Genomic DNA, 26,402 nt, shown 5'->3' on the forward strand with positions numbered 1-26,402 from the left:
GTAGTCTTGTTTCTATTGACTTTACTGAACTCTTAACTATGTCTGATAGTTTGACAGCTGGGTCTCTTATATTTGTGGGGGGGTACACAATCACCTCATCTATAAGTAATGACAGATGTACCTCTTCCAAATATTTAAACACCTTATCTTTCTTTCATTAAGAGCATTGATTAAGTGGTGATCACAGGTACTGTTTTCTTGTTTTATCATTGTGGTAGGTAGAATGGTCTCCAAAGATGTCCACACTCTAATCCCTGGAAATGTGTATATGTAAGACATAATTTACTGATATATTAGAGTTATAGACCTTAACACAGATTAACGTCTGGATTATCTGAGCAAGTCCAATCTCATCACATGACTCCTCACAGGCAGAGAACTTTCTCTGGCTGGAGTGAGATGAGAGACAGGCCAAAAGAGAAGTCAGAGAGATTCCAAGCATGAGAAGGATGCAATGCACTGCTGCTGACTCTGATGTAGGAGCCCATGTGCAAGGACCAGAGAGACTGCCCTCTAGGAGCTAAGAGTAGCCCCTAGCTGTTACAGTTTAAAGAACTGTTATCAGCCCTACAGTTATAAGGAACTAGATTCTGACAACAACCTGAATGAGCTTGGAAGTGGATTCTCCCCCAGACGCCAGCCCAGTGGACACCTTGATTTCGGTCTTGTTAGAGCTAGAGCAGAAAAACCAGTGAAGCCCACCCAGACTTCTAATGTATAGAAGTGTGAGACAATAAACTTCTATTGTTTTAAGCCACTAAGTTTGTGGTAATTTGTTATGGCAGCTATAGAAAACTAATACAACCATCAGATATAATGTTTGCTCTAAGTTTCAGGAAGCTATCCCTGTCAGAGTGAAATAGTCTTAATCCAGGTGGCTGGGAATTTCGTTTTACTTTTTAATCACTAAGGCATACAGCATTTTATTATGTGCTTTATTGGCAACTATGACAATAATTATATAATTTTTCATCTTTATTCTATAAACGCATTTTATTACACTGATATATTTTCTAATGTTGAATCGTCCTTGTACCCTAGTCATGTGCTTAAAACACAGTTGGATTTATTTTTATTAAATTTTATTTAGCATTTTTACAGGTTTGTTACATGTTTGTTAAAAATCAGTTGACCATATATGTGTGTGCCTATTTCTAGACTCTTCACTTTGTTCCATTTATCTATAAGTCTGTTCTTACACCAATACAGTAACATCTTGATTACTGCAGTTTTGTGTCTTGAAATCAAGTAGAGTAAGCCCTCTAACTTTATCCCTATTTTTCAAAATTGCTTTGGCTATACCAGATCATTTGCATTTCCATGTATGTTTTAGAAGCATTTTGTCAATTTCTACAAAAAAACCCTGCTGGGTGTTTCACTTGGATTTCATTCTATATATGGACTAACTTGGAGATAAATGGTATTTTAAAAATATTGAGACTTCTATTCCACTGGTCTCTATGTTCTTATGCTAGTACTACAATGTCTTGAATACTGCAGTTTTGTAATAAGTTTTGAAGTTTGGAAGTATGAGTCCTCCAACTTCATTATTTTTTCAAGACTGTTTTGGGTACTTGGAGTCCCTTGAGATTCCATATGAATTTTATGGTAGGTTTTTCTATTTCTGCAATAAATACTGTTAAGATTTTCATAGGGATTGCATTGAATCTGTAGATCATTTGGGGTGGTAAGTCATCTTAACACTATCTTCCATTCTGTGAAAGGAGGATGTCTTTCCACTTATCTATGTCTTTTTAAATTCCTTTCATCAGTGTTTTATACTTTTTAGTGTAGAAGTATTTTGCCTCTTTGGTTAAGTTTATTCCTAAGTATTTTATTCTTTTTGATGGAAGTGTAAATGCAACTGTTTTCTTAATTTCCTTTTCTTTCTTATGTTTTTGTTTTTAAATTTATCTTACTGAAATATAGTTGATTTGCAATGTTGTGTTAATCTCCTTTTCTAATTATTCATTGTATAATGTATATTATATGGTGTAGAAATGCAACTGACTTCTGTGAGTTAATTTTGTTTCCTGCAACTTTGTTGAGTTTATTAGTTCTAACAGGTGTGTGTGTGTGTGTGTGTGTATGTGTGTGAGTGTGTGTGTATGTGTGTGAAATCTTTAGGATTTTCTACATATAAGATCATGTTAGGACTTCTCTGGTGGTCCAGTGGTTAAGACTCCATACTCCCAATGCAGGGGGCCCAGGTTTGATCTCTGGTTGGGGAACTAAGATCCCACATACTGCAACTAAGCCCGCATGCCGCAACTAGAAAACCCCATGCACCACAACTAGAGAAGAGTGCATGCTGCAATGAAGACCCAGAGCAGCCTAAATAAATAAATAAATGATCCTGTCATTGGTGAACAGAGATAATTTTACTTCTTCCTTTCCAATTTGGATGCCTTTTATTTCTTTTTCTTGCCTAATTGCTGTGGCTATAACTTCTAGTGCTATATTGAATAGAAGTAGTGAAAGGGGGCATCCTTGTCTTATTCCTGATCTTAGAGGAAAAGCTTTCAGTCTCTCACCATTGAGTATTACTGCTTTTTAACAAACTGAATATATGCTTCTTTGTGTTTTACCTACCTCGGGTTTGTTGAACTCCTTGGATTTGTGGGTTTACAGTTTTTATTAAGTTTGGACAATTTTCAGCTACAATTTTTTTCAAATATTTTTCTCTTTCATTTTATTGCTTAAACTATACCTTACTAGATTAAAGCCCATCAGAGGTCACACTATAAAGAACTAGAAAAGTCATTGAAATCTGTCTGTGTCTACCTCCTAGAAGAAAGACTCAACATGCCTTGATAACAGAGGGGGGAAACAGATTTATTTTTAACATCTGAACATTTACTTTCAAATAGAGTCAGACATTCTAGTGAAAAAAACCTCTTTGTGTGCTTCACATTTTGAAGTATAAAGCTGCAGTAATTAATCTCATCACTGTTTATTAGATGTGTGGTAGACAGATAACTTGTCTTTCTAGTTCACAAATTTTTTGATTGAGATAAACTGTATTAGAGGAACTGTACCCCAAAGCTTATCTGTCCTTGAATCTGATTTAGGTGACGAGATTCTAGATTTCAAGCTGGAGTCTGATGCTGAGCTTTGGGGTATTTTGGGTGAAGAGGAGAGTTATATTTTGCATGCAAGAGGCATGTGAACTGTTACGGCCAGAAGTTAGGCTGTGGCAGATTGTGTTTTTCAAAAAATAGCTACTACAATATTTCCCATTCCACATGTTCTTCTAGAACCTTGCAATTTCCCCACCAAGAAATATTGATATTTTATGACTTCTCTCCTTGAATCTGGACAGGGCTTTGTGACTGCCTCAATTAATAAAAACATGACATAAATTAAAATCTTGTTACTTCTGAGGCTAGATCAGAAAAGATGGTATAGCTCCTACTTGGCTCACTCTTGGGGCTCACACCTTTGCAGCCCTGTGCTACCAGCTACCATGTAAGAAGTACAGCTAATCTGAAGCCACTATGTTGGAGAAACTGTATGGAGAGACCACAAAGAGACAGAGATGCATGAGGTGCTCTAATTATTCCAGTTCCCAGCTGTTCAAGTCTTCCTGGTCCAAACACCAGATATTTCAGTGGGGAAGCCTGTGAGATAACTCTAGCACCAGCCACTATCTGATTGTAATTACATGACAGACCCCCACCCCCACCCACTAAATGAGAACTGCCAAGCTGAGCCCATCCAACCCCCAGAGTAGTAAGAAACAATTTAAAAGATTCTCTTTTTGTGGCATTAAATTTGATGTGGCTTGTTATGCAGCATTAGATAAGTGGAACACTGAATTCGAGATGCCTGAGAAAAGATGTGACAGTGAAAAGAAGATGTCAAAGCAGGCAAGAGGATATATTTATACACAGAAGAAAGGCCCATTGTTGGAGATGGTAATTTATTATTTGTTGGTAAATGAAACCACGGCAGTAGTAAAGACTGCCTATAATGAGAATAAAGAATAAGAAAAGAAGATAGCCTAGTATGGAAGCGTAAGGAATTTAAAATGTAAATGTAAGATGAAGAAAGAAGAACCTTTAAAAGAATCTAGGAATGTTAGAGAGGAAAAGGAAAACCATGACAGTGTTTAAGTCATGGATGACTAGAGAAGAGAATATTTCAAGACAAAGGGAACTGTCAATTGTGATACAACTGCCAACGGGTTGAGTAAGATAAGAAATTAAAGTGGCCATTTTGGATTTAGTAACAGACATCACTGGTAATTTTGGCATGTGCAGTCTCTATGAATTGGTGCAGGGAAAGGGGAAGAAGGGAAAGCTCAAATGTAATGGGCTAAAAAATAAGCGGGAGGTTAGGAAATAGAGATACTAAACACAGACAATTCTCTTAAGAAGCTGGATATGCAGGTAAAGAAAAAGAAAAATAAAGTTATAAATAAAATGGAAAATAGAAAAAAATTTACTATATCTAAAATAATTTCTTTGTACTTAAAGTTTCATCTTTTTAAAAGATTTATTTATTATTTATTTATTTTTGGCTGCGTTGGGTCTTAGTTGCGGCACGTGGGATCTTCGTTGAGGCATGCAGGATCTTTCATTGTGGCGTGCAGGCTTCTCTCTAGTTGTGGCGTGTGGGTTTTCTCTTCTCTAGTTGTGGTGCATAGGCTCCAGGGCACAAGGGTTCTGTAGCTTGCGGCATGCAGGCTCTCTAGTTGAGGCGTGCAAGCTCAGTAGTTGTGGTGTGTGGACTTAGTTGTCCCGCGGAATGTGGGATCTTAGTTCCCTGACCAGGGATTGAACCCGCGTCCCCTGCATTGTTAAGGAGGATTCTTTACCACTGGACCACCAGGGAAGTCCCTAAAGTGTAGTCCTGAAGATACATTTTCATGGAATCTACAACTGCATCTTCAGAAAGTCTGTCTTGGAGATGAAAAGCCTAATTCAACATATGCACATCTCTTCCACTGCCCAAAAGATTATAATACACTATCACTAGTCTTCCTTAAGCAATTCTATGGCAAACAGATAAATTACTGTGTTGCTGCTAGAGGGCTTAAGGAATTTTCAAGTTTAGAAGATAGCTGAGAACATACTTCTGAGTGCTGAGAAATTATAGAAAAAACATCTATTGGGTATTTTCCACATCAATAAAATTCAACTCCTTAAACTGGTTTGACATTTGGCTTAATGCCAGACATAACCTAAGATTCTCTATCACACTTACCCGTTGTTGGTGAACAATATTTTTGTGCTCCCGTGCCACACGTGTGGCCCATTTCCGAGCCTCTTTGTTTAAACTGTGCTCCTCTGTGGTCCCAGTTTCTGATTCTAACTGTCGGCTCTACAACACAAGAGAAAACAGAAAGAAAAGTACTGTTATCCTTATTGAAATCACTACCACTTTGTAGGTAGACCAGAGGGCCTTCACTTTACCAGCACTCAAAACAGGAGGCATGCTCCACTACTGTGGGAAGCAATGTCTCATGTCACAGAAGATTAGCAGAAGACAAAGAGGACGGTATGAAAACCGTAAATGATCACAGATTTTTGTCTTACATTGCTGAACATTAAAGCTTCATCTCTAACTGTAGCATGATCCATTTTGGGTATAAAGCAAGCTAGCTAAGCTAAGCAAAGAAGAAAAAGTATTTATGCCAACCTACTATGACACTAAAATAGTTGCACAGACAAAATGGAAACAACTCAACAGTTTCAATGGGATTAAAGAATCATTGCATAGAAGTGAAAAGAGAAAAATAAAACAATACAATAACAGCGACACAACCTATCCATCCTCAAAAATATTGGGTTTAATTTAGTTATACTTACCACCAAACCTCAAGCTAGCTTTTGTCGTTCTTCTGGGCCTTAATGTCATCTCAAAGATAGGGGTGCTAGATCAAATGATTACTAAGGGTTTCTTCTTGCCCTAAAACGCTATAACCATATTTCACAAAGAACAAACTGAAAAATCAAACTAAACAAGAGTAATAGTTAACCACAATTATGCAAGGTACTGTGGAAAGTGCTTCACATAACTTTTATAACAATCTTATGAGATAGTTCACACAGCCATTTTATAGAAAAGGAAATCAAGGCTCAGAGATGTTAAATAAAATTTCCAGTGTGCGCCAGATATTCAATTGTTACAACTTCCGATTCCAGAATTAGAGCTCTTAACCACTAAACTATTTTAACATTCTCTAAACTCTTAAGAACCCATGAAAAAAATCTTTAGTAAAATAACTAGGAAAGAAAATAATGTTTTAAAATATGAATTATCCAAAGATGATTTTAATACAAAAAGCAAAATTTTAGAGTGGAAAATCTTTAAAAACTGACTTTTGTGGGACTTCCCTGGTGGTCCAGTGGTTAAGAATCCGCCTTCCAATGCAGGGGATGCGGGTTCAATCCCTGGTCGGGGAACTAGGATCCCACATGCTGCAGAGCAACGAAGCCTGTGCGCTGCAAGGAAAGATTCCGCATGCCCTGCATGCGCAACGCAGCCAAAAGTAAATAAATATTAAAAAAGAAAGTAAAAAAACCCAAACTGACTTTTGCAAGGTCACATATAGCTCAAAATTGGTAAACAGGATTTGATAAATTGGATTAAAAATTTAATATTTTTGTTGGGGGGACTGTAGGCAAGGTTGAAAAACTTTTACTCTATGCAGACATTTCAGCTAAAGCTAGATTATATAATGATAAATGAATTGAAACATATTCAAATCTAACCAACTTTACATTTACATTTTATACCGATTCATTCTTTGGGCTATTAGGGAACCAGCTCTCTTATTATATTTATTTTGAAAAAGGATCTAGGCATTTACATTATCTGTCCCCAGAAGCCAGGGTTTAAAAAGTTAAACCCTAGATGAAGATGCAAATGTAATCTATAGGATGTATGGTAGAAAGGTATACTCTGAAGAGCCCAGGTACAGGTTTTTAAGCCAGATAAACCCAGTTTTAATCCTCTCTATGCCATTTATTAGCTTCATGATCTTGGGCTGTTAGTTAATCTGTGTCTTAGTTACAGCCAAAAATTGGTGAAAATGCCACCTATCTCATAGGGGTTATTTAGGGCAAAACGAGGTCATATTTTAAACATTCTCTTATGGTATATACATAAGCATCCAATAGATGGTAACTGCTAATGTTAAAGACCCAACAGAAAATAACTTGAAACAAAAAATTTTGTCATTACTGTTAATAAAAAAGTCCAAATAATTCCCAGGTTCTTGATAGCCCAAATAATGAAGCAAAAACAAGACGGAAGATATAATGAAAGGATCTCAAGGAGAATGAACTTATAGAGCACAGAGTAGATGAGAAAGGAGGCAACTGATAGAGATATTTAATTTTTATTACTGAGGTACATTTTAGGAACTGGTAAATGGGTCTAAAAATGTGTGTTGGCTGCGTGGCCAACATGCCCATACAGAATCTGTACCTTTTTACTGAGTATTATCTGTACTTAAAAGCTGGAGAAAAAAAGATAGGGCTTTTTTCTCATTCCCTATGGGTTTACTATTACTCAGGAGTGCCCAATGATCAGAACAGATCACAATTACCACTGATTGGAGACGTGACTTTGGGACCCTCTGGGTAGGGAATAATAACACATAACTAAAATTCAAGTAAACTGATCTTTTTCATGAATTCTGAAATCAAGCCATGGAAAAACATGGCTACCTATAATACAGTTCTAGACAAATGAGAATTCCATACAAGGCAAACACAGCCCAGGGTACTAAACAATACATAGAGAAATGTTCTAATGCCACTCCGGAGATCAAAGATGAATATAAATCTGAATCTAGTAAAGATCATTACCTTTTAAAATGGTGGTATCAGTAGTGGTTGATTCCAGCAAAGGAATGCTAGTGACTGCTTCTTTTTAAAATGCTGGCTAATTTAATCATTGGTTCATACTTTTAACACTTTTCCTTTACCTCTTAAAAGTATAGTTAAAATACATAAAGGAATAGTAACATATAGGCTATGAAGCACAATAATTTAAAGAACATTGTTATTTTCCTGAAGCAGAACATGAGACTTTTACAATTAAATATCAAACAGCACTGTAGCCTAGCTCTGGAAAAGTGCACTTATTTAACTTGATTATTTTAAAAGAGGCATATATTATAACATAACAATTCCCAGAGTAATAGTAGAACAAAAATAAGTCAAATAAATTACAAACTGAAGAGAAATGCTATAAATGGAATTTCCTATCGACTTTTAAATGTAGATTAGGTAGTTTTTTATTAGTCTGTCAGTTGGGGTTATTTGATAAGTTAGGTCAACTAAATGTGATTCTTGAAAATTTGGAAACATCAGATTTCAAAAATCATACAAACTTTAATAAAAAATTTCAGAAGCAGATAGGTCTTTACCTGGAAAATAAATGTCAATCCGAACACAAGCCTATGCTTTTGAGTACTGTTCCCTCTGGCTGGAATAACTCCCCTATTTTTTTTGTCCACAGATAAATTCCTAGTTATTCTTCAAATCTCAGTTCAAGTCCTTGTTCTCTGTGAAATCTTCCCTGACTTTCCCAGATAGACTCAGTGGCTCCTTCACTTTAGACATATCTCCATTATATTAATTTATTAATTTGTTAGACATCTACTGAGTGGCTACTGTCAGGCCAACATCAAATTATACTGTGACTGCTGCATTATGTTTCCCATTTGTCTTTAAGCAATCTGAGGCCTCGAAAGGATACATTTCCTGGCATCTAGCACCATGCCTAATAGTACACAGAATGCCCTCAGTAAAGGCTGGTAAACATATAACCTAAAGTGAGGGGCAGGCCACCAGATTATTAGAATGGTGCCTTCAGAGGGACAAGAGAATAAACATACTGAATTAGAATCAGCTTCTAATGGATGAAGGAAAGTATTTTATGTAGGGAAGAACAGAATGAACAGAGGAGAAAGGGGACTAATTTACTGAGTACCATGCATTTTAATACAGGTTCTCAAAGCTCACTTGAGGATTGAGATCCCTCTCCCACTTGTAAAATAAAAGGTCTCTTTCTTCATGTTTAAATTCTCACTACAAAATCCACTCAAAATGGATGACTAAGGAAGGAATTTTTTTTGAATCTCCCAATTAAGGAATTTTTATACATTTTATTTTATGAAATTTATTTGTTTTTTAAAAAGCAGCCATTAGGGCTTCCCTGGTGGCGCAGTGGTTCAGAATCTGCCTGCCAATGCAGGGGACATGGGTTCGAGCCCTGGTCTGGGAAGATCCCACATGCTGAGGAGCAACTGGGCCCATGAGCCACAATTCCTGAGCCTGTGTGTCTGGAGTCTGTGTTCCACAGACTCCAGACACAACGTGATAGTGAGAGGTGTGATAGTGAGAGACCGTGATAGTGAGAGGCCTGCACACCGTGATGAAGAGTGGCCCCCGCTTGCCACAACTAGAGAAAGCCCACGCACAGAAATGAAGACCCAACACAGCCATAAATAAATAAATTAATTAATTAAAAAAAAAAAAAGCAGCCATTAGGGAGTCACTGGGCCTGCGCACTCTGCGGAGGGAAAGCCCACAGCTTCAGCCAGGTGAACTGGGAAGCAGACTCTTGAGTTCACAGCTGGCCTGTGGTTTTTGCATCTCATCAAGGAGCTCCTCCTCGTACAGCCGTGTGGATGAAAGGCTCTTGGTGCTCCAGCCAGGCGTCAGGGCTCTGCCTCTGAGGTGGGAGAGCCAAGTTCAGGACACTGGTCCACAAGAGACCTCCCAGCTCCACGTAATATCAAACGGCGAAAATCTCCCAGAGATCTCCATCTCAACGCCAAGGCCCAGCTCCACTCAACGACCAGCAAGCTACAGTGCTGGACACCCTACGCCAAACAACTAGCAAGACAGGAACATAGCCCCATCAGAGAGGCTACCTAAAATTATAATAAGGCCACAGACACCCCAAAACACACTACCAGATGTGGACCTGCCCACCAGAAAGACAAGATCCAGCCTCATCCACCAGAACACAGGCACTAGTCCCCTCCACCAGGAAGCCTACACAACCCACTGAACCAACCTTAGCCACTGGGGACAGACACCAAAAGCAACGGAAACTACGAACTTGCATCCTGCGAAAAGGAGACCCCAGAAACAGTAAGATAAGCAAAATGAGAAGACAGAGAAACACACAGCAGATGAAGGAGCAAGGTAAACACCCACCAGACCTAACAAATGAAGAGGAAATAGGCGGTCTACCTGAAAAAGAATTCAGAATAATGATAGTAAAAATGATCCAAAATCTTGGAAATAGAATAGAAAATATACAAGAAACATTTAACAAGGAACTAGAAGAACTAAAGAGCAAACAAACAGTGATGAACAACACAATAAATGAAATTAAAATTCTCTAGAAGGGATCAATAGCAGAATAACTGAGGCAGAAGAACGGATAAGTGACCTGGAAGATAAAATAGTGGAAATAACTACTGCAGAGCAGAATAAAGAAAAAAGAATGAAGAGAATTGAGGACAGTCTCAGAGACCTCTGGGACAACATTAAACCACCAACATTCGAATTATAGGAGTTCCAGAAGAAGAAGAGAAAAAGAAAGGGACTGAGAAAATATTTGAAGAGATTATAGTTGAAAATTTCCCTAATCTGGGAAAGGAAATAGTTAATCAAGTCCAGGAAGCACAGAGAGTCCCATACAGGATAAATCCAAGGAGAAACATGCCAAGACACATATTAATCAAACTATCAAAAATTACATACAAAGAAAAAAATATTAAAAGCAGCAAGGGAAAAACAACAAATAACACACAAGGGAATCCCCATAAGGTTAACAGCTGATCTTTTAGCAGAAACTCTGCAAGCCAGAAGGGAGTGGCAGGACATATTGAAAGTGATGAAGGAGAAAAACCTACAACCAAGATTACTCTACCCAGCAAGGATCTCATTCAGATTTGACAGAAAAATTAAAACCTTTTGAGACAAGCAAAAGCTAAGAGAATTCAGCACCACCAAACCAGCTTTACAACAAATGCTAAAGGAATTTCTCTAGGCAGGAAACACAAAAGAAGGAAAAGACCTACAATAACAAACAAAACAATTAAGAAAATGGTAATAGGAACATACATATCGATAACTACCTTAAATGTAAATGGATTAAATGCTCCAACCAAAAGAAATAGACTGGCTGAATGGATACAAAAACAAGACCTGTATATATGCTGTCTACAAGAGGCCCACTTCAGACCTAGGGACACATACACACTGAAAGTGAGAAGATGGAAAAAGATATTCCATGCAAATGGAAATCAAAAGAAAGCTGGAGTAGCAATTCTCATATCAGACAAAACAGACTTTAAAACAAAGACTATTATAAGAGACAAGGACATTACATAATGATCAAGGGATCAATCCAAGAAGAAGATATAACAATTGTAAATATTTATGCACCTAACATAGGAGCACCTCAATACATAAGGCAAATACTAACAGCCATAAAAGGGGAAATTGACAGTAACACAATCATAGTAGGGGACTTTAACACCCCACTTTCACCAATGGACAGATCATTCAAAATGAAAATAAATAATGAAACACAAGCTTTAAATGATACATTAAACAAGATGGACTTAATTGATATTTATAGGACATTACATCCCAAAACAACACAATACCCATCCTTCTCAAGTGCTCATGGAACATTCTCCAGGATAGATCATATCTTGGGTCACAAATCAAGTCTTGGTAAATTTAAGAAAACTGAAATCATATCAAGTATCTTTTCTGACTGCAATGCTATGAGACTAGATAACAATCATAGGAAAAAAATCTGTAAAAAATACAAACACATGGAGGCTAAACAATACACTACTTAATAACCAAGAGATCACTGAAGAAATCAAAGAGGAAATCAAAAAATACCTAGAAACAAATGACAATGAAAACACGACAACCCAAAATCTATGGGATGCAGCAAAGCAGTTCTAAGAGGGAAGTTTATAGCAATACAATCCTACCTTAAGAAACAAGAAACATCTCAAATAAACAACCTCACCTTACACCTAAAACAATTAGAGAAAGAAGAACAAAAAAACCTCAAGGTTAGCAGAAGGAAAGAAATCATAAAGATCAGATCAGAAATAAATGAAAAATAAATGAAGGAAACGATAGCAAAGATCAATAAAACTAAAAGCTGGTTCTTTGAGAAGATAAACAAAATTGATAAACCATTAGCCACAGTTATCAAGAAATAAAGGGAGAAGACTGAAATCAATACAATTAGAAATGAAAAAGGAGAAGTACCAACTGACACTGCAGAAATACAAAGGATCACGAGAGATTACTACAAGGAACTATATGACAATAAAATGGACAATCTGGAAGAAATGAACAAATTCTTAGAAATGCACAACCTTCCAAGACTGAACCGCTAAGAAATAGAAAATATGAGCAGACCAATCACAAGCACTGAAATTGAAACTGTGATTAAAAATCTTCCAACAAACAGGGCTTCCCTGGTGGCGCAGTGGTTGAGAGTCCACCTGCTGATGCAGGGGACACGGGTTCGTGCCCTGGTCCGGGAAGATCCCACATGCCGCGGAGCGACTGGGCCTGTGAGCCATGGCTGCTGAGCCTGCGCGTCCGGAGCCTGTGCTCAGCAACGGGAGAGGCCACAACAGTGAGAAGCTCATGTACCGCAAAACAAAACAAAACGAAAAAAACTTCCAACAAACAAAAGCCCAGGGCCAGATGGCTTCACAGGCGAATTCTATCAAACATTTAGAGAAGAGCTAACAGCTATCCTTCTCAAACTCTTCCAAAATATAGCAGAGGGAGGAACACTCCCAAACTCATTCTATGAGGCCACCATCACCCTAATACCAAAACCAGACAAAGATGTCACAAGGAAAGAAAACTACAGGCCAATATCACTGATGAACATAGATGCAAAAATCCTCATCAAACTACTAGCAAACAGAATCCAACAGCACATTAAAAGGATCATACACCATGATCAAGTGGAGTTTATCCCAGGAATGCAAGGATTCTTCAATATATGCAAATCAATGTGATACACCATATTAACAAATTGAAGGAGAAAAACCGTATGATCATCTCAAAAGATGCAGAGAAAGCTTTCGACAAAATTCAACACCCATTTATGATAAAAACCCTCCAGAAACTAGGCATAGAGGGAACTTTCCTCAACACAATAAAGGCCATATATGACAAACCCACAGCCAACATTGTCCTCAATGGTGAAAAACTGAAACCATTTCCTCTAAGATCAGGAAGAAGACAAGGTTGCCACTCTCACCACTATTATTCAACATAGTTTTGAAAGTTTTAGCCACAGCAATCACAGAAGAAAAAGAAATAAAAGGAATACAAATTGGAAAAGAAGAAGTAAAGCTGTCACTGTTTGCAGATGACATGATACTATACATAGACAATCCTAAAGATGCTACCAGAAAACTACTAGAGCTAATCAATGAATTTGGTAAAGTAGCAGGATACAAAATTAATGCACAGAAATCTCTTGCATTCCTATACACTAATGATGAAAAATCTGAAAGTGAAATTAAGAAAACACTCCCATTTACCACTGCAACAAAAAGAATAAAATATCTAGGAATACACCTACTTAAGGAGACAAAAGACCTGTATGCAGAAACTTATAAGACACTGATGAAAGAAATTAAAGATGATACAAATAGATAGAGAGATATACCATGTTCTTGGATTGGAAGAATCAACATTGTGAAAATGACTATATTACCCAAAGCAATCTACAGATTCAGTGCAATCCCTATCAAACTACCACTGGCATATCAAACTACCAGTGGCAAACTACCACTGTACATTTACACTGTACATATATAATATTTACTTCCCAAAGAAATCTAGCTGTGTCATCCTGGGTAATGTACTTAACTTTCTCTCTGGGCCTCAGCTTTCTCAATTGAAAGCTGGGCCTCAGCTTTCTCAATTTCACAGAACTAGAACAAAAAATTCCACAATTCGTATGGAAACACAAAAGACCCCGAATAGCCAAAACAATCTTGAGAAAGAAAAATGGAGATGGAGGAATCAGGCTCCCGGACTTTGGACTATACTACAAAGCTATAGTAATCAAGACAGTATGGTACTGGCACAAAAACAGAAAGATAGATCAATGGAACAGGATAGAAAGCCCAGAGATAAACCCACACACATATGGTCACCTTGTCTTTGATAAAGGTGGCAAGAATATACAGTGGAGAAAAGACAGCCTCTTCAATAAGTGGTGCTGGGAAAACTGGACAGCTACATGTAAAAGAATGAAATTAGAACACTCCCTAACACCATACACAAAAATAAACTCAAAATGGATTAAAGACCTAAATGTAAGGCCAGACACTATCAAACTCTTAGAGGAAAACACAGGCAGAACACTCTATGACAGAAATCACAGCCAGATCCTTATTGACCCACCTCCTAGAGAAATGGAAATAAAAACAAAAATAAACAAGTGGGACCTAATGAAACTTCAAAGCTTTTGCACAGCAAAGTAAACCATAAACAATATGAAAAGACAACCCTTAGAATGGGAGAAAATATTTGCAAATGAAGCAATTGACAAAGGATTAATCTCCAAAATTTACAAGCAGCTCATGCAGCTCAATATCAAAAAAAAAAACAACCCAATCCAAAAATGGGCAGAAGACCTAAATACACATCTCTTCAAAGAAGATATACAGATTGCCAACAAACACATGAAAGAATGCTTAACATCATTAATCATTAGAGAAATGCAAATCAAAACTACAATGAGGTATCATCTCATACTGGTCAGAATGGCCATCATCAAAAAAACTACAAACAATAAATGCTGGAGAGGGTGTGGAGAAGAGGAAACCCTCTTGCACTGTTGGTGGGAATGTAAATTGATACAGCCACTATGAAGAACAGTATGGAGGTTCCTTAAAAAACTAAAAACAGAACTACCATATGACCCAGCAATCGCATTACTGGGCATATACCCTGAGAAAACCATACTTCAAAAAGAGTCATGTACCACAATGTTCATTGCAACTCTATGTACAATAGCCAGGACATGGAAGCAACCTAAGTGTCCATCGACAGATGAATGGATAAAGAAGATGTGGCACATATATACAACGGAATATTACTCAGCCATAAAAAGAAACGAAATTGAGTTATTTGTAGTGAGGTGGATGGACCTAGAGTCTGTCATACAGAGTGAAGTAAGTCAGAAAGAGAAAAACAAATACAGTATGCTAACACATATATATGGAATCTAAAGAAAAAAAAAATGGTCATGAAGAACCTAGGGGCAAGACGGGAATAAAGACACAGACCTACTAGAGAATGGATTTGAGGATAGGGGGAGGGGGAAGGGTAAGTTGGGACAAAGTGAGAGAGTGGCATGGACATATATACACTACCAAACGTAAAACAGATAGCTAGTGGGAAGCAGCCACACAGCACAGGGAGATCAGCTCGGTGCTTTGTGACCACCTAGAGGGGTGGAATAGGGATGGTGGGAGGGAGAGAGATGCAAGAGGGAAGAGATATCGGGACATTTGTATATGTATAACTGATTCACTTTGTTATAAAGCAGAAACTAACACACCATTGTAAAGCAATTATACTCCAATAAAGATGTTAAAAAAAAGTAGCCATTAAAAATGAAGTACATTTACTCCTCAAATACATTTACATTGTACATATATAATATTTACTTCCCAAAGAAATCTAGCTGTGTCATCCTGGGTAATGTACTTAACTTTCTCTCTGGGCCTCAGCTTTCTCAATTGAAAATCAAGATAACTGAAGATGAGATGAAATCTCAGATCCTTACCAGTGCTGAAATTAATTTTAGGAGAACAAACAGGCTCATGTATTGGCTGTAAGCAGAGGGAACAGTCTGTTTCTCTGGATAAGAGACCCAGAAATTTTGCTATTCTACTGCTACTGCTCTGAGCTCCAAATTTCTTTTTAGCATTATCTGAGAGCCTCGCCTAACTCAAGAACAGAAGAGCCGCTGTAAAAATAATAAAAATATTCTTAAAACATATTTTTAATTTACTTGGAATTTTAAATTCGTGACATAATTTTAGGAGGTACTGGAAATGAAAAACATAAAGACAAACCACTTGACGGGAGGTCAGGATGTCAAATTTCTGAGATGGTTAGGGAGTATAGATAATGTAAATATTAGGTATCTATGATATACTACTGAATGAAAAAAAAAAGCTTAAATTCAAGTCTATTTTAAATCTACTTATACAAAGTTGTGTATCCGCATCTATGTAAGTAGGTACCTGCAGAGAGATGTTCAGAAGGATACTGACCAAAATATTACCAAAATATTACCTCTGAACAGTGAGGGTTCAGGTGAAAACTTTTTTTTATGCTTTTTTTTTTTTTTGGTGGTACGCGGGCCTCTCACTGTTGTGGCCTCTCCCGTTGCGGAGCACAGGCTCCGGACACGCAGGCTCAGTGGCCATGGCTCACGGGCCCAGCCGCTCCGTGGCATGTGGGATCTTCCCGGACCAGGGCATGAACCCGTGTCCCCTGCATCGGCAGGCGGACTCTCAACCACTGCGCCACCAGCGAAGCCATATGCTTTTTTATAATTAGAAAACTATAAAGCTATGTTAATTTTAAAAAGGGGTATCATTTATTGACTATTTAAGCTCTGTGCTAACTGCTTTACATACATTTAGTTCTCAAAACAATACTAATAGGTACTATTCTCAATTTATAGGTATGGAAATCTAGGCTCAAAAAAGGTATGTGCCTTTCTGAAGCCACTAAGCCAGTAAGTGCTGGATCTAGAGCTTGTATTGAGACCTCTCGAGATTCCTTGCTATTTTTATATGACCATACTGTCTCATTAATTATTCAATTTATCTAACGCCAATATTGATAACATAGATAGAGATAGTAATATTGAAAAAGACATTGCTAAAATACAAATTTCTTTTCAATGAAATTTTGTCTAGGCTTTTACTTAAATGTTAAGACATCTTTTGATTTAGGGACTTCCCTGGTGGTCCAGTGGTTAGGACTCCGCACTTCCACTGCAGGGGGCATGTGTTCCATCCCTAGTCAGGCGGGCAGAGAGCTAAGATGCCGAAAGCCGTATGATGCAGCCAAAAACAAAAGAAAAGAAGAGACATCTTTTGATTTAATTTTGTTTTTAGAAAAACAAAAGCCAAACTCTTTCAAGAGTTTAGGAAGGCTTTCCGAGCCTAGCAATGTTGTTTTTAAAAATTACAAATCTTTTTAGAAAGTAATATTAAAATACAGTCTTCAAAATTTACAGTTATTAAATAACTTTAAAGAACTACACTACAGAGTGTTTTTATTTTTTTTGGCTGTGCAGCTTGCAAGATCTTAATTCCCTGACCAGGGACTGAACCCAGGCCCTTGGCAGTGAAAGTGAGGAGTCCTAACCACTGGACCATCAGGGAATTCCCGCTCATTCCAATATATTCTTGGTATATTAGTCTTTAAGTCATCTTAACTGTTTTGTCCTTAGAGAAAGATATGATTTCAGTTCATTTTAAGGCTAGCATAAGGGTATAGAAGGTTCAGACATATATCTGAGCCTGCACGCAGAAGGACAAAGTGAGTAGGGATAGAAAAGCTGATTTTCACACAAGAAACATAGTCATTATTTTTCAAGTCTGTAACCAAAATATAACCATTTGAAAGAGAGGAAAAGAGATGGTCATGTAGGATGAATGAAAACCACTAACAGAGTAAAATACTAGCATTCCAATCCATTTTCAAGGAAGATAATGTTAGGGTTGTCATGCTAATATCGTATGCCAGGAACAATCTTATTAACCCTCATTCAAGGGATCTGCACTACTTGTTTACTGGTAGATAAGAGATGTATTGTGTTAAATATTTGATCCAGCTTATTCTTTATGAAATTTAATACTACACTGTTAATTATTTTAAGAAAGTTAATTATTATTTGTTCTCAGAAGGACCTCTTCAAGTAAAAAGCATCTGGATCTTTGTATGCTATTACATTCTTAGCACTCATGTTTATACAAGTTCACAGTCCTGTAATTTTGAAATCCAAAACGCTCTGAAAATCATTAAGTTTTTTTTCCTTTTCTTTTCGGTAAGTTTGGAGCTAAAATTTGAATTGAACTAAAGAGAGGTTATTTATAGTTTTTATTTATTTCATTTGATGTGAATATTCAAATGTTTTATTGCAAAGATGCTGTGTTTGATCACTGAGTACTTCCATACACCCTGCTCAGGGTGTTACACAGTATATGACAGATGGATTACCTTTCTAAAACCTGAAAGATTCCAAATTTTGAGACACACTGACTGAAAGCTTTTGATAGGAGATTGTGGATCTTTTATTTTTATTTTTTTTGCCACACTGCACAGTATGTGGAACTTTCCCAGCCAGGGATCGAACCCTGTGCCCCTTGCAGTGAAAGTGCGGAGTCTCTACCACTGGACCACCAGGGAAGTCCGAGACCGTGGATCTTTAAGTCACATATTTTGTGGAGAGAAGTGTAGCAGTGTTCCTCATGAGACATAATTTAACTTAATCCTGATTTAACTATGCTTGGAGAGCAGCACTTTCACTTAGAAGAGAAGTGGCAACTCATCCGGATAACTGGGTTGAGTGTGCCTTGTCTCTCAGGGGAGTAAACTAGAAGACAATTAATGCTGCTTGAGCTTTTGAACATTTCTGGAAAACCTTGGACAACTGAGGAAGAGGATATACAATTACAGTAAGGCTGGGCTGAGGAACTAATGAGTACTCTGAAAAAGGAATACCCTTCTCTTGTCTTGGCTTAGAATATCAAAGGTAAATCTGAAAGGAGAATATGTCCCTGACATGAAAACAAAAGACTACAAAAAACCTTGTGTCTGGTACTCTCTAGACGTATGTAGAGGCATGATTGGATGGAACAACCTCAGGAGGAGAATACCTTTAGTTTGGTAGCTCTAACAGAGACTTTGCTTTAAGAGCTATAATCACAAGGTATATTAAAAAAAAAAGTGAACTTCCAGGCTCCTTGCATGTCAGTACGTTACCAAGGCATCTATGGAAAGCTCTGGATTCCTCTCACTGGCTAGAAAAGGCACCAGACTGGGAGAAAGATCTATTATATAGATTGTAAGTTTTCTGTGAAAACTAAGTCCTTTTTGAAAGGCTCTAGAATTTAGGACAGACCCCTTTGAACACTTGACTGTAGGTACTGCTGATTCTAGAAAGTGACACATGTCTATAATCAGGGTCTTCCATTTCTGGATACTGTTGCCAGTATATGTACAAGATGATGGTACCTATTTACCCAACAGGAGGATTTTTCATAAATTCTCTATCACAATGCTTTCATGATGATGAGCCAATGCTATATGCAATATAAGATTCCCATCAACAGAAAGAGCCACTTGTAACAATGAGAATTTTCAGGTAAATTCTCTGCATGATATATTGCCTCCATATAGACAAGGGCATTTTTGCTAAATACTTATTTTTAAATAGATGCATAAAATGCCCCACGTAAGTGAAACGTTAATGTGCAAAATCCTAATTGCAGCAAGTGGTCTTCTTAATATAACTGTTAATCTATAGAAGGCAGAATTAAGTATCAGAACTAGCAGTTCAAATAACAGGAAAAGATCATATGTTGGAAATTTAATGTCAGCTCTTTTCTTTTATCATTATACGTGAAGTTCTTATTATTTGCAGTTCAGAGAAGGTAAAGAGGAAAAGGTCTTCTCATCCTCACCAGGAAGTTTGAGGGAAACGTTTCCTTAAGTTTTTCCTGCTTGTATAGGTCATACTTATCTAAGTTTTGTGGACGTGCATGTTTCTCGTATTATTTCCCATCCCAGGTTGACCTTGTCCTTTTTCACAGGATGTGAGGAAATGCTCCCTAAGGGTACACATCATTAGTTCTGGTAATGGAAGGGAGACACACTGAGATGTATACAGGGCAGAGAGATGCTGAGCAAGGCAAGTCATGTTCTTATAAGAAGAATAAGAATGGACAGTAATCGTTAGCTATTGGCTACTCTTTATTCCACACAGATTGCCTTTTAGCCTTAAAAACTGCTGAGAGGTTGGTGAGTTATGCCTTGTAGAATAAAATAGGAGAGCAGAAGTCCCAAGGGACTTTCAGTGATAGACTCAGTAAGGGAGTTGAGAACTGGGGGCCATGACTGCAATATTTTATAATCTTGGTAATGTCTTCTATATTTGATATTTTAGTATTTCTTATAGTAATTAGTGGCACAACCTAAAAAAATGAAATATGCCTGTCTTGTGGATAGAAAAAAAAAAAGGCTGTCAACATTTATTTTCTATCTACTATGTGCAAGGCACTGAGTCAAGTTTAATTTTCAAACTCAATAGAGTCATTTCATACAAGGAAGCTAAATCAGAGAGGTTAAATATATATAAATATGTAAATAAAAATAAACACATTAACTTTTTTTTTTATTCCATATATATGTGTTAGCATACGGTATTTGTTTTTCTCTTTCTGACTTACTTCACTCTGTGACAGACTCTAGGTCCATCCACCTCACTATAAATAACTCAATTTCGTTTCCTTTTATGGCTGAGTAATATTCCATTGTACATATGTGCCACATCTTCTTTATCCATTCATCTGTCGATGGACACTTAGGTTGCTTCCATGTCCTGGCTATTGTAAATAGTGCTGCAATGAACATTGTGGTACATGTCTCTATTTGAATTATGATTTTCTCAGGGTATATGCCCAGTAGTGGGATTGCTGGGTCATATGGTAGTTCTGTTTTTAGTTTTTTAAGGAACCTCCATACTGTTCTCCATAGAGGCTATATCAATTTACATTCCCACCAACAGTGCAAGAGGGTTTCCTCTTCTCCACACCCTCTCCAGCATTTATTGTTTGTAGATTTTTTGATGATGGCCATTCTATCTGGTGTGAGGTGATACCTCACTGTAGCTTTGATTTGCATTTCTCTAATGATTAATGATGTTGAGCATTCTTTCATGTGTTTACGAAGAACCTAGGGGCAGGACGCAGACCTACTAGAGAATGGACTTGAGGACTCGGGGAGGGGGAAGGGTCAGCTGGGATGAAGTGAGAGAGCGGCATGGACTTATATATACTACCAAATGTAAAATAGATAGCTAGTGGGAAGCAGCCGTGTACCACAGGGAGATCAGCTCGGTGCTTTGTGACCACCTAGAGGGGTGGGATAGGGAGGGTGGGAGGGAGGGAGACGCAAGAGGGGAGAGATATGGGGATATATGTATATGTATAGCTGATTCACTTTGTTATAAAGCAGAAACTAACACACCATTGTAAAGCAATTATACTCCAATAAAGATGTAAATAAATAAATAAACACAGCTAGCACACAGCACAGCCAGGATTTGAATCCAAAGCCCATGATTTCTCATTGTACAACACCTGTATGAATCCCTAATACAAGTATGACCCATGTGACAGCTGAATGACTCTTCAACATAGAGAGCCTGATAAATGTAAATTCTCTCACTGGGACTTCCCTGGTGGTCCAGTGGTTAAGACCCTACGCTCCCAATGCAGGGGGCCTGGGTTCCATCCCTGGTCAGGGAACTAGATCCCGCATGCAGCAACTAAGAGCCCTCAAGCCACAACTAAAAAAGATCCCACATGCCACAACAAAGATCCCACATGTGGCAACAAGGACCCAAAGCAGCCCAAAAAAAATAATAATAAAATTTTAAAAGTTATTTTAAAAAAATTTTAGGCTACATTCCATATCCTTCTCAGAACAATCTTGTATTAAAAACTTTCATTTCAGTGAAGAAAGGTGAACTTTACTATTTCTAGAAAGATTTTTGACTTTCTGGTATCATCTGATACCAGAAGATATAAAGAAGAATAAAGAAAGGATACTTTAGAAATCAGTAACTCTATATGGAAATACAGACATGGAAATATTTCAGTATTAACCATGAGCCAGCTACTAAATTACTACATTAGATGAAACTTGCCACTGATCACTGTCACTTGTAACCATCTTATGGTTAAACTAAGATTCCTAATTTAATTCTATGGCTGCACAGAATAGATAACTGTGACCTTATAAAATCATTTTGGCCAGTTCCTTTTGGTATATCATTCTAAAACATGACTCAAAATAATCATATATTAAAATAAAATGAAAAGGAATTTTGATTTACCTACAGATAAAAAAAGATAAGCCACAAAAAGAAGAAGTGCAATAATTTCAACCCTTAATTAAATTCCAGTGGTAATACTGTGACTGTATGTTTTCAACTGGACATTTTTGACTTTTGTAGGGAAAATACTGGAATTTGAGATGGGTTATATTAAGAAGTTTTTAAAAAAAATGTTAAGATAATATATGAAAACCTTCAGAAGAAAATTAAGTTAAATTTAATCATGGTGGTGACTTTAAAAGTCCTATGGCTTTCCTGAATGCATCTTACCTAAATCTAGATCAAATATTTATTGACTACTCATCTCTATATAAGGCAAGGGTATATACAAATTATATACAATAAATATCTATTGAGTGAAAAATGAAGGTGTTAAATCCATAAGGAGTTCAAAGTTCCTAATATAAATTATAAAATCCAAAATAAAATTAAGGAACACTACTGTCCCGCAGGGGGAATCCATCTGCAATTATCATATCACTGTCCTACTTGAAAACATTCCATAGTTCTCCATATACTACCATATGTAAAACTCATACACAAAATCTGGTTGCAACCTACATTTATGGTGTTGTTCAACACCATCACCATACCAAACCTCCTTGCTATTTCAACAGGTGATGCACTTTCAAGCTTTTCTGGCTCCAACACTTATTAGCTGAGTGATATTGAGCAAATTTCTTAACTATAGTTTCCTCAACTATAAAATGAGGATTAAAAAGAGAACCTAAAATATAGGATTGTTGAGAGGACTAAATGAGTTAATACAGGCAATGCAATTAGAAAAATATCTAGCATGAAACAAATCTTCAGTGAATTTCACCTATTATTTTCATTATTTTCAATTGTTATTTTCACTTCCTGGCATGTTGTTTTTCAACCACTGCAAAGTAAATTTCAATTCATCTTCAAGATCTAATTCATACTAAGAAGACAAACAATCTGATAAAAAAAAGACAAAAGATATGAATAGACATTTTACCAAAGTAAATATATGAATCACTAATAAGCTCATTAGAAGATACTCAACATCATCAGTCATTAGGTTAATGCAAATCAAAACCACAATGAGATACTATTTCACATCCTCTAGGATGGCTATAAGCAAAGAGATAGAGAGACAATAACAAATGGAAGTGAAGATGTGGAGAAACAAGAACCCATATACAATGGTAGTAGAAACACAAAATGGTAGCCACTTTGTAGCAGTTTGTCAATTTCTTAAAAAGTGAAACAAATTTACCATAAGACTCAGCAACTCAAGAGTATTGAAAACATATTCATACAAAGACTTGTACACAAATGTTAATATCGGCATTATTGATAATAGCCAAAAGTGGGTAACAACCTAAGTGTCTATCACTGATGAACAGATAAACAAAATGTGGTATATTCATAACACTGTTCAGTAATTAAAAAGGTACAAACTACTGATACATTCTAAGACATAGATGAACCTCAAAAACATGCTAGGTGAAAGAAGCAAGACATAAGAGACCACATATTGTATGATTCAATTTACACGAAATTTCTAGAAAACGGAAACTTATAGAGAAAGAAAATAGACTAGAGGTTGCCTGGGCAGGGGATGGGAATAGGGATTAACAGTAAACGGACGTGAGGGATCTTACTGGGGTCATGAAAATGTTCTAAAACTTACTTGTGATGATGGTTGTAAAATTTGGTCAATTTACTAAAAATCAGTGAATAATATACTTGAAATGGGTGAATTATATGATATGTAAATATGCCTCAAAAAATTTGTAAAAAGATTATACTACATCAGGGCTTCCCTGGTGGCGCAGTGGTTGAGAGTCCGCCTGCCGATGCAGGGGACATGGGTTCGTGCCCCGGTCCGGGAAGATCCCACATGCCGCAGAGCGGCTGGGCCCTTGAGCCAAGGCCGCTGAGCCTGCGCGTCCGGAGCCTGTGCTCTGCAACGGGAGAGGCCACAACAGTGAGAGGCCTGCGTGCCGCAAAAAAAAAATTATACTACATCAGGATGCATTAACTGTATCCATCAATGGACAGCAGGAGCACTCTAACATATACAGCACTTGCCTCATTATATTTTACTTATTTGTGTACATGTCAGTGAGCTCATCTAGTCCAGGCTCTTAACATGTAATAGCTATCCTCAGCTTCTATCTGAACGACTGGCACTCAGATGCAGTAGGGACTCAGTGTCTGTTGAATTAAAATATGCTCCAAAATAGGATAGTAACAATAGCAATTTCAGAAATACGACAGAAGATAGTGGCAATTAGTGCTTCCTACATGCCCTGCATTTCCCCGGCAGGAGGAGTAAGTTAATGGGGCACTGACTGGCACTCTCCGTGACAGGCTTTTCCAAGAGGAAACCAGAAAAGCAAGTAAACAATGGTTCCATTCTCATATGAAAGAACAGTACTAGTCCATACTGAGTAAAAACAATTATTTGGGATTTTACTCTTTGTGAGCAGTAAGAATACTTAATCTACAACAAAACAAAAAGTACATACAACAAATTTTACAGGTAAAAACATTTTCAAAATGATTATTCTAAAGACTTTTTCAGTGGTTGACAATCTGGGATGATTTTTACAAATGTGTGAGCATTTATCTTTTTCCATTATGAAAAAATTAACTGCTCCCCAAGTGCTGAACATTTCTTCTTAGAAAACAGAGTAGCATGTGGAAAGAACATTAAACTGCAATCAAGACATTAATGTGTCATTAATTCACTGTATGACTCTGGACAAGTCTCTCTTCCTTTCTAGGCTTCAGTTTCCTCTTTAACAAAGGCAAGTTAGCTCTAAGGTTCTTTCCAGCACTCCTGCTGAGGAAAACTAAGGTGCTTCAGACAAGATGACAAATGAAAAGCTCAATCTTTTCACTATAAAGAGGAAAAGAAATCCCTAATTTATAAGGGAAAAACGGAAAGCCCCAGCTTATGCATTCAGTAGCCCCTTACACATATATTTATAACTTTCATTCCAATACCAGGTCCCACCCTTCATCAGCATGCAAACCCACACCCCCCATCCCTCCCACCCTTGACCCACACCCCCATATACCTCAGCTATGGTCATTCTCAGAGCACTGACAGGGGAGAGCTCAATATCCACCAGCTGGGCAGCTTTTAAACTCTGCCCAGTACAGATTGCACAAGGACAGAAAACAGCATAGAGTTAGAATTTTAAGGCAAACAGGGACACACAGCTAAGAACATTTAGCACAGTGTTCAGAAACAATGAAGGATTTCAGGTTGTCATTGGGCTTTGGATGAGTGAGATGAGAGTCACTATTATTCTGATTTTCCTGAGGAAAATGGGCAAAGATAAAATAATCTCAAATTAGTCATAATTTTAAGTCAAGCTTGGCAAACTTGTCCATACCCTGTATCCTCAGGACAATGTCTCCGAGTCATTCAGCAAAAGCTGGTCGATAAAAAAAGGCGCTACTATAAAGGGCAAGGGTTAATAAATCTAGAGGGAAATGCTGATTTCCTACATTTCTTTATATAGCCACTAACAGGGCTACTTAAAATTTAGTAGGAAAAGTAATGAAGATATCTCCAGCAAAGGTTTCTATTAAACTGATACCATTAAACTCTGATATCATAAACTCCCCTGGTTTTGATTCTAGGTTTACCAACAGACTTTACCAATACAACTTGACTTCCCTCTTGGTTTGCCTGCATTGAGAGAACGTGCTAGATATGCCAACATGTGCTTTCTCAACTTGCAGAAGTTAAATACCTTTTAAAAAATGTCATTAAATTAGTATTCTGGTTCTTTTTCTTTAATTAAAAAATGGCTATCATTTTTCATAGATTAAACTCAAGGATAAAAATGTATGATTAATGATTGTTTTTTAAACACTGCCAATTTGGCATTTGTGTTAATACTTTAACATTCTAAGAAATCTGAAAGGAATTATAAAGGGTCTATAATTTTTAATAAAACCAGTAAAAATATTTGTATGCATATATTCATTATTCTATTTATTAATTCTATTCTGGTTAAAACTTAACCACTGGTTTCTTCGGAAGGGTATGCATGTGAAGAATTTCATGAATAGAAAGTATGTAATTTACATTTGAATTGAAAAAAATTTATTGAGTATTTTTTTCTTTTTCCCTCAGTTCAGTTTTCAGATTTCCAGTAACTTGTTTTATGATTTAACCCTATTAAGCAGAAAGTTGTTAGCATAAAGATACTGGGCGT

At 37.1% G+C, this 26,402-nt stretch overlaps 1 protein-coding gene across 4 annotated transcripts in view; it reads right to left on the reverse strand.

Annotated features, from left to right (window-relative positions):
- FCHSD2 (FCH and double SH3 domains 2) overlaps window positions 1-26,402 on the reverse strand; it is a 292,250-nt gene that overhangs the window by 41,742 nt on the left and 224,106 nt on the right. For 3 of the 4 annotated variants that reach the window (XM_079928902.1, XM_079928903.1, XM_079928904.1), the window contains one exon: window positions 5,209-5,325. In XM_079928902.1, coding sequence (XP_079785028.1) covers window positions 5,209-5,325 — 117 coding nt within the window. Of the gene's footprint in view, window positions 1-5,208; window positions 5,326-25,250; window positions 25,323-26,402 lie in introns of all 4 variants that reach the window. The other variant, XM_079928905.1, reaches the window with a different exon arrangement.

This window comes from Stenella coeruleoalba (genome assembly GCF_951394435.1).
Source record: "Stenella coeruleoalba genome assembly, chromosome: 8".
Taxonomy (NCBI): Eukaryota; Metazoa; Chordata; class Mammalia; order Artiodactyla; family Delphinidae; genus Stenella; species Stenella coeruleoalba.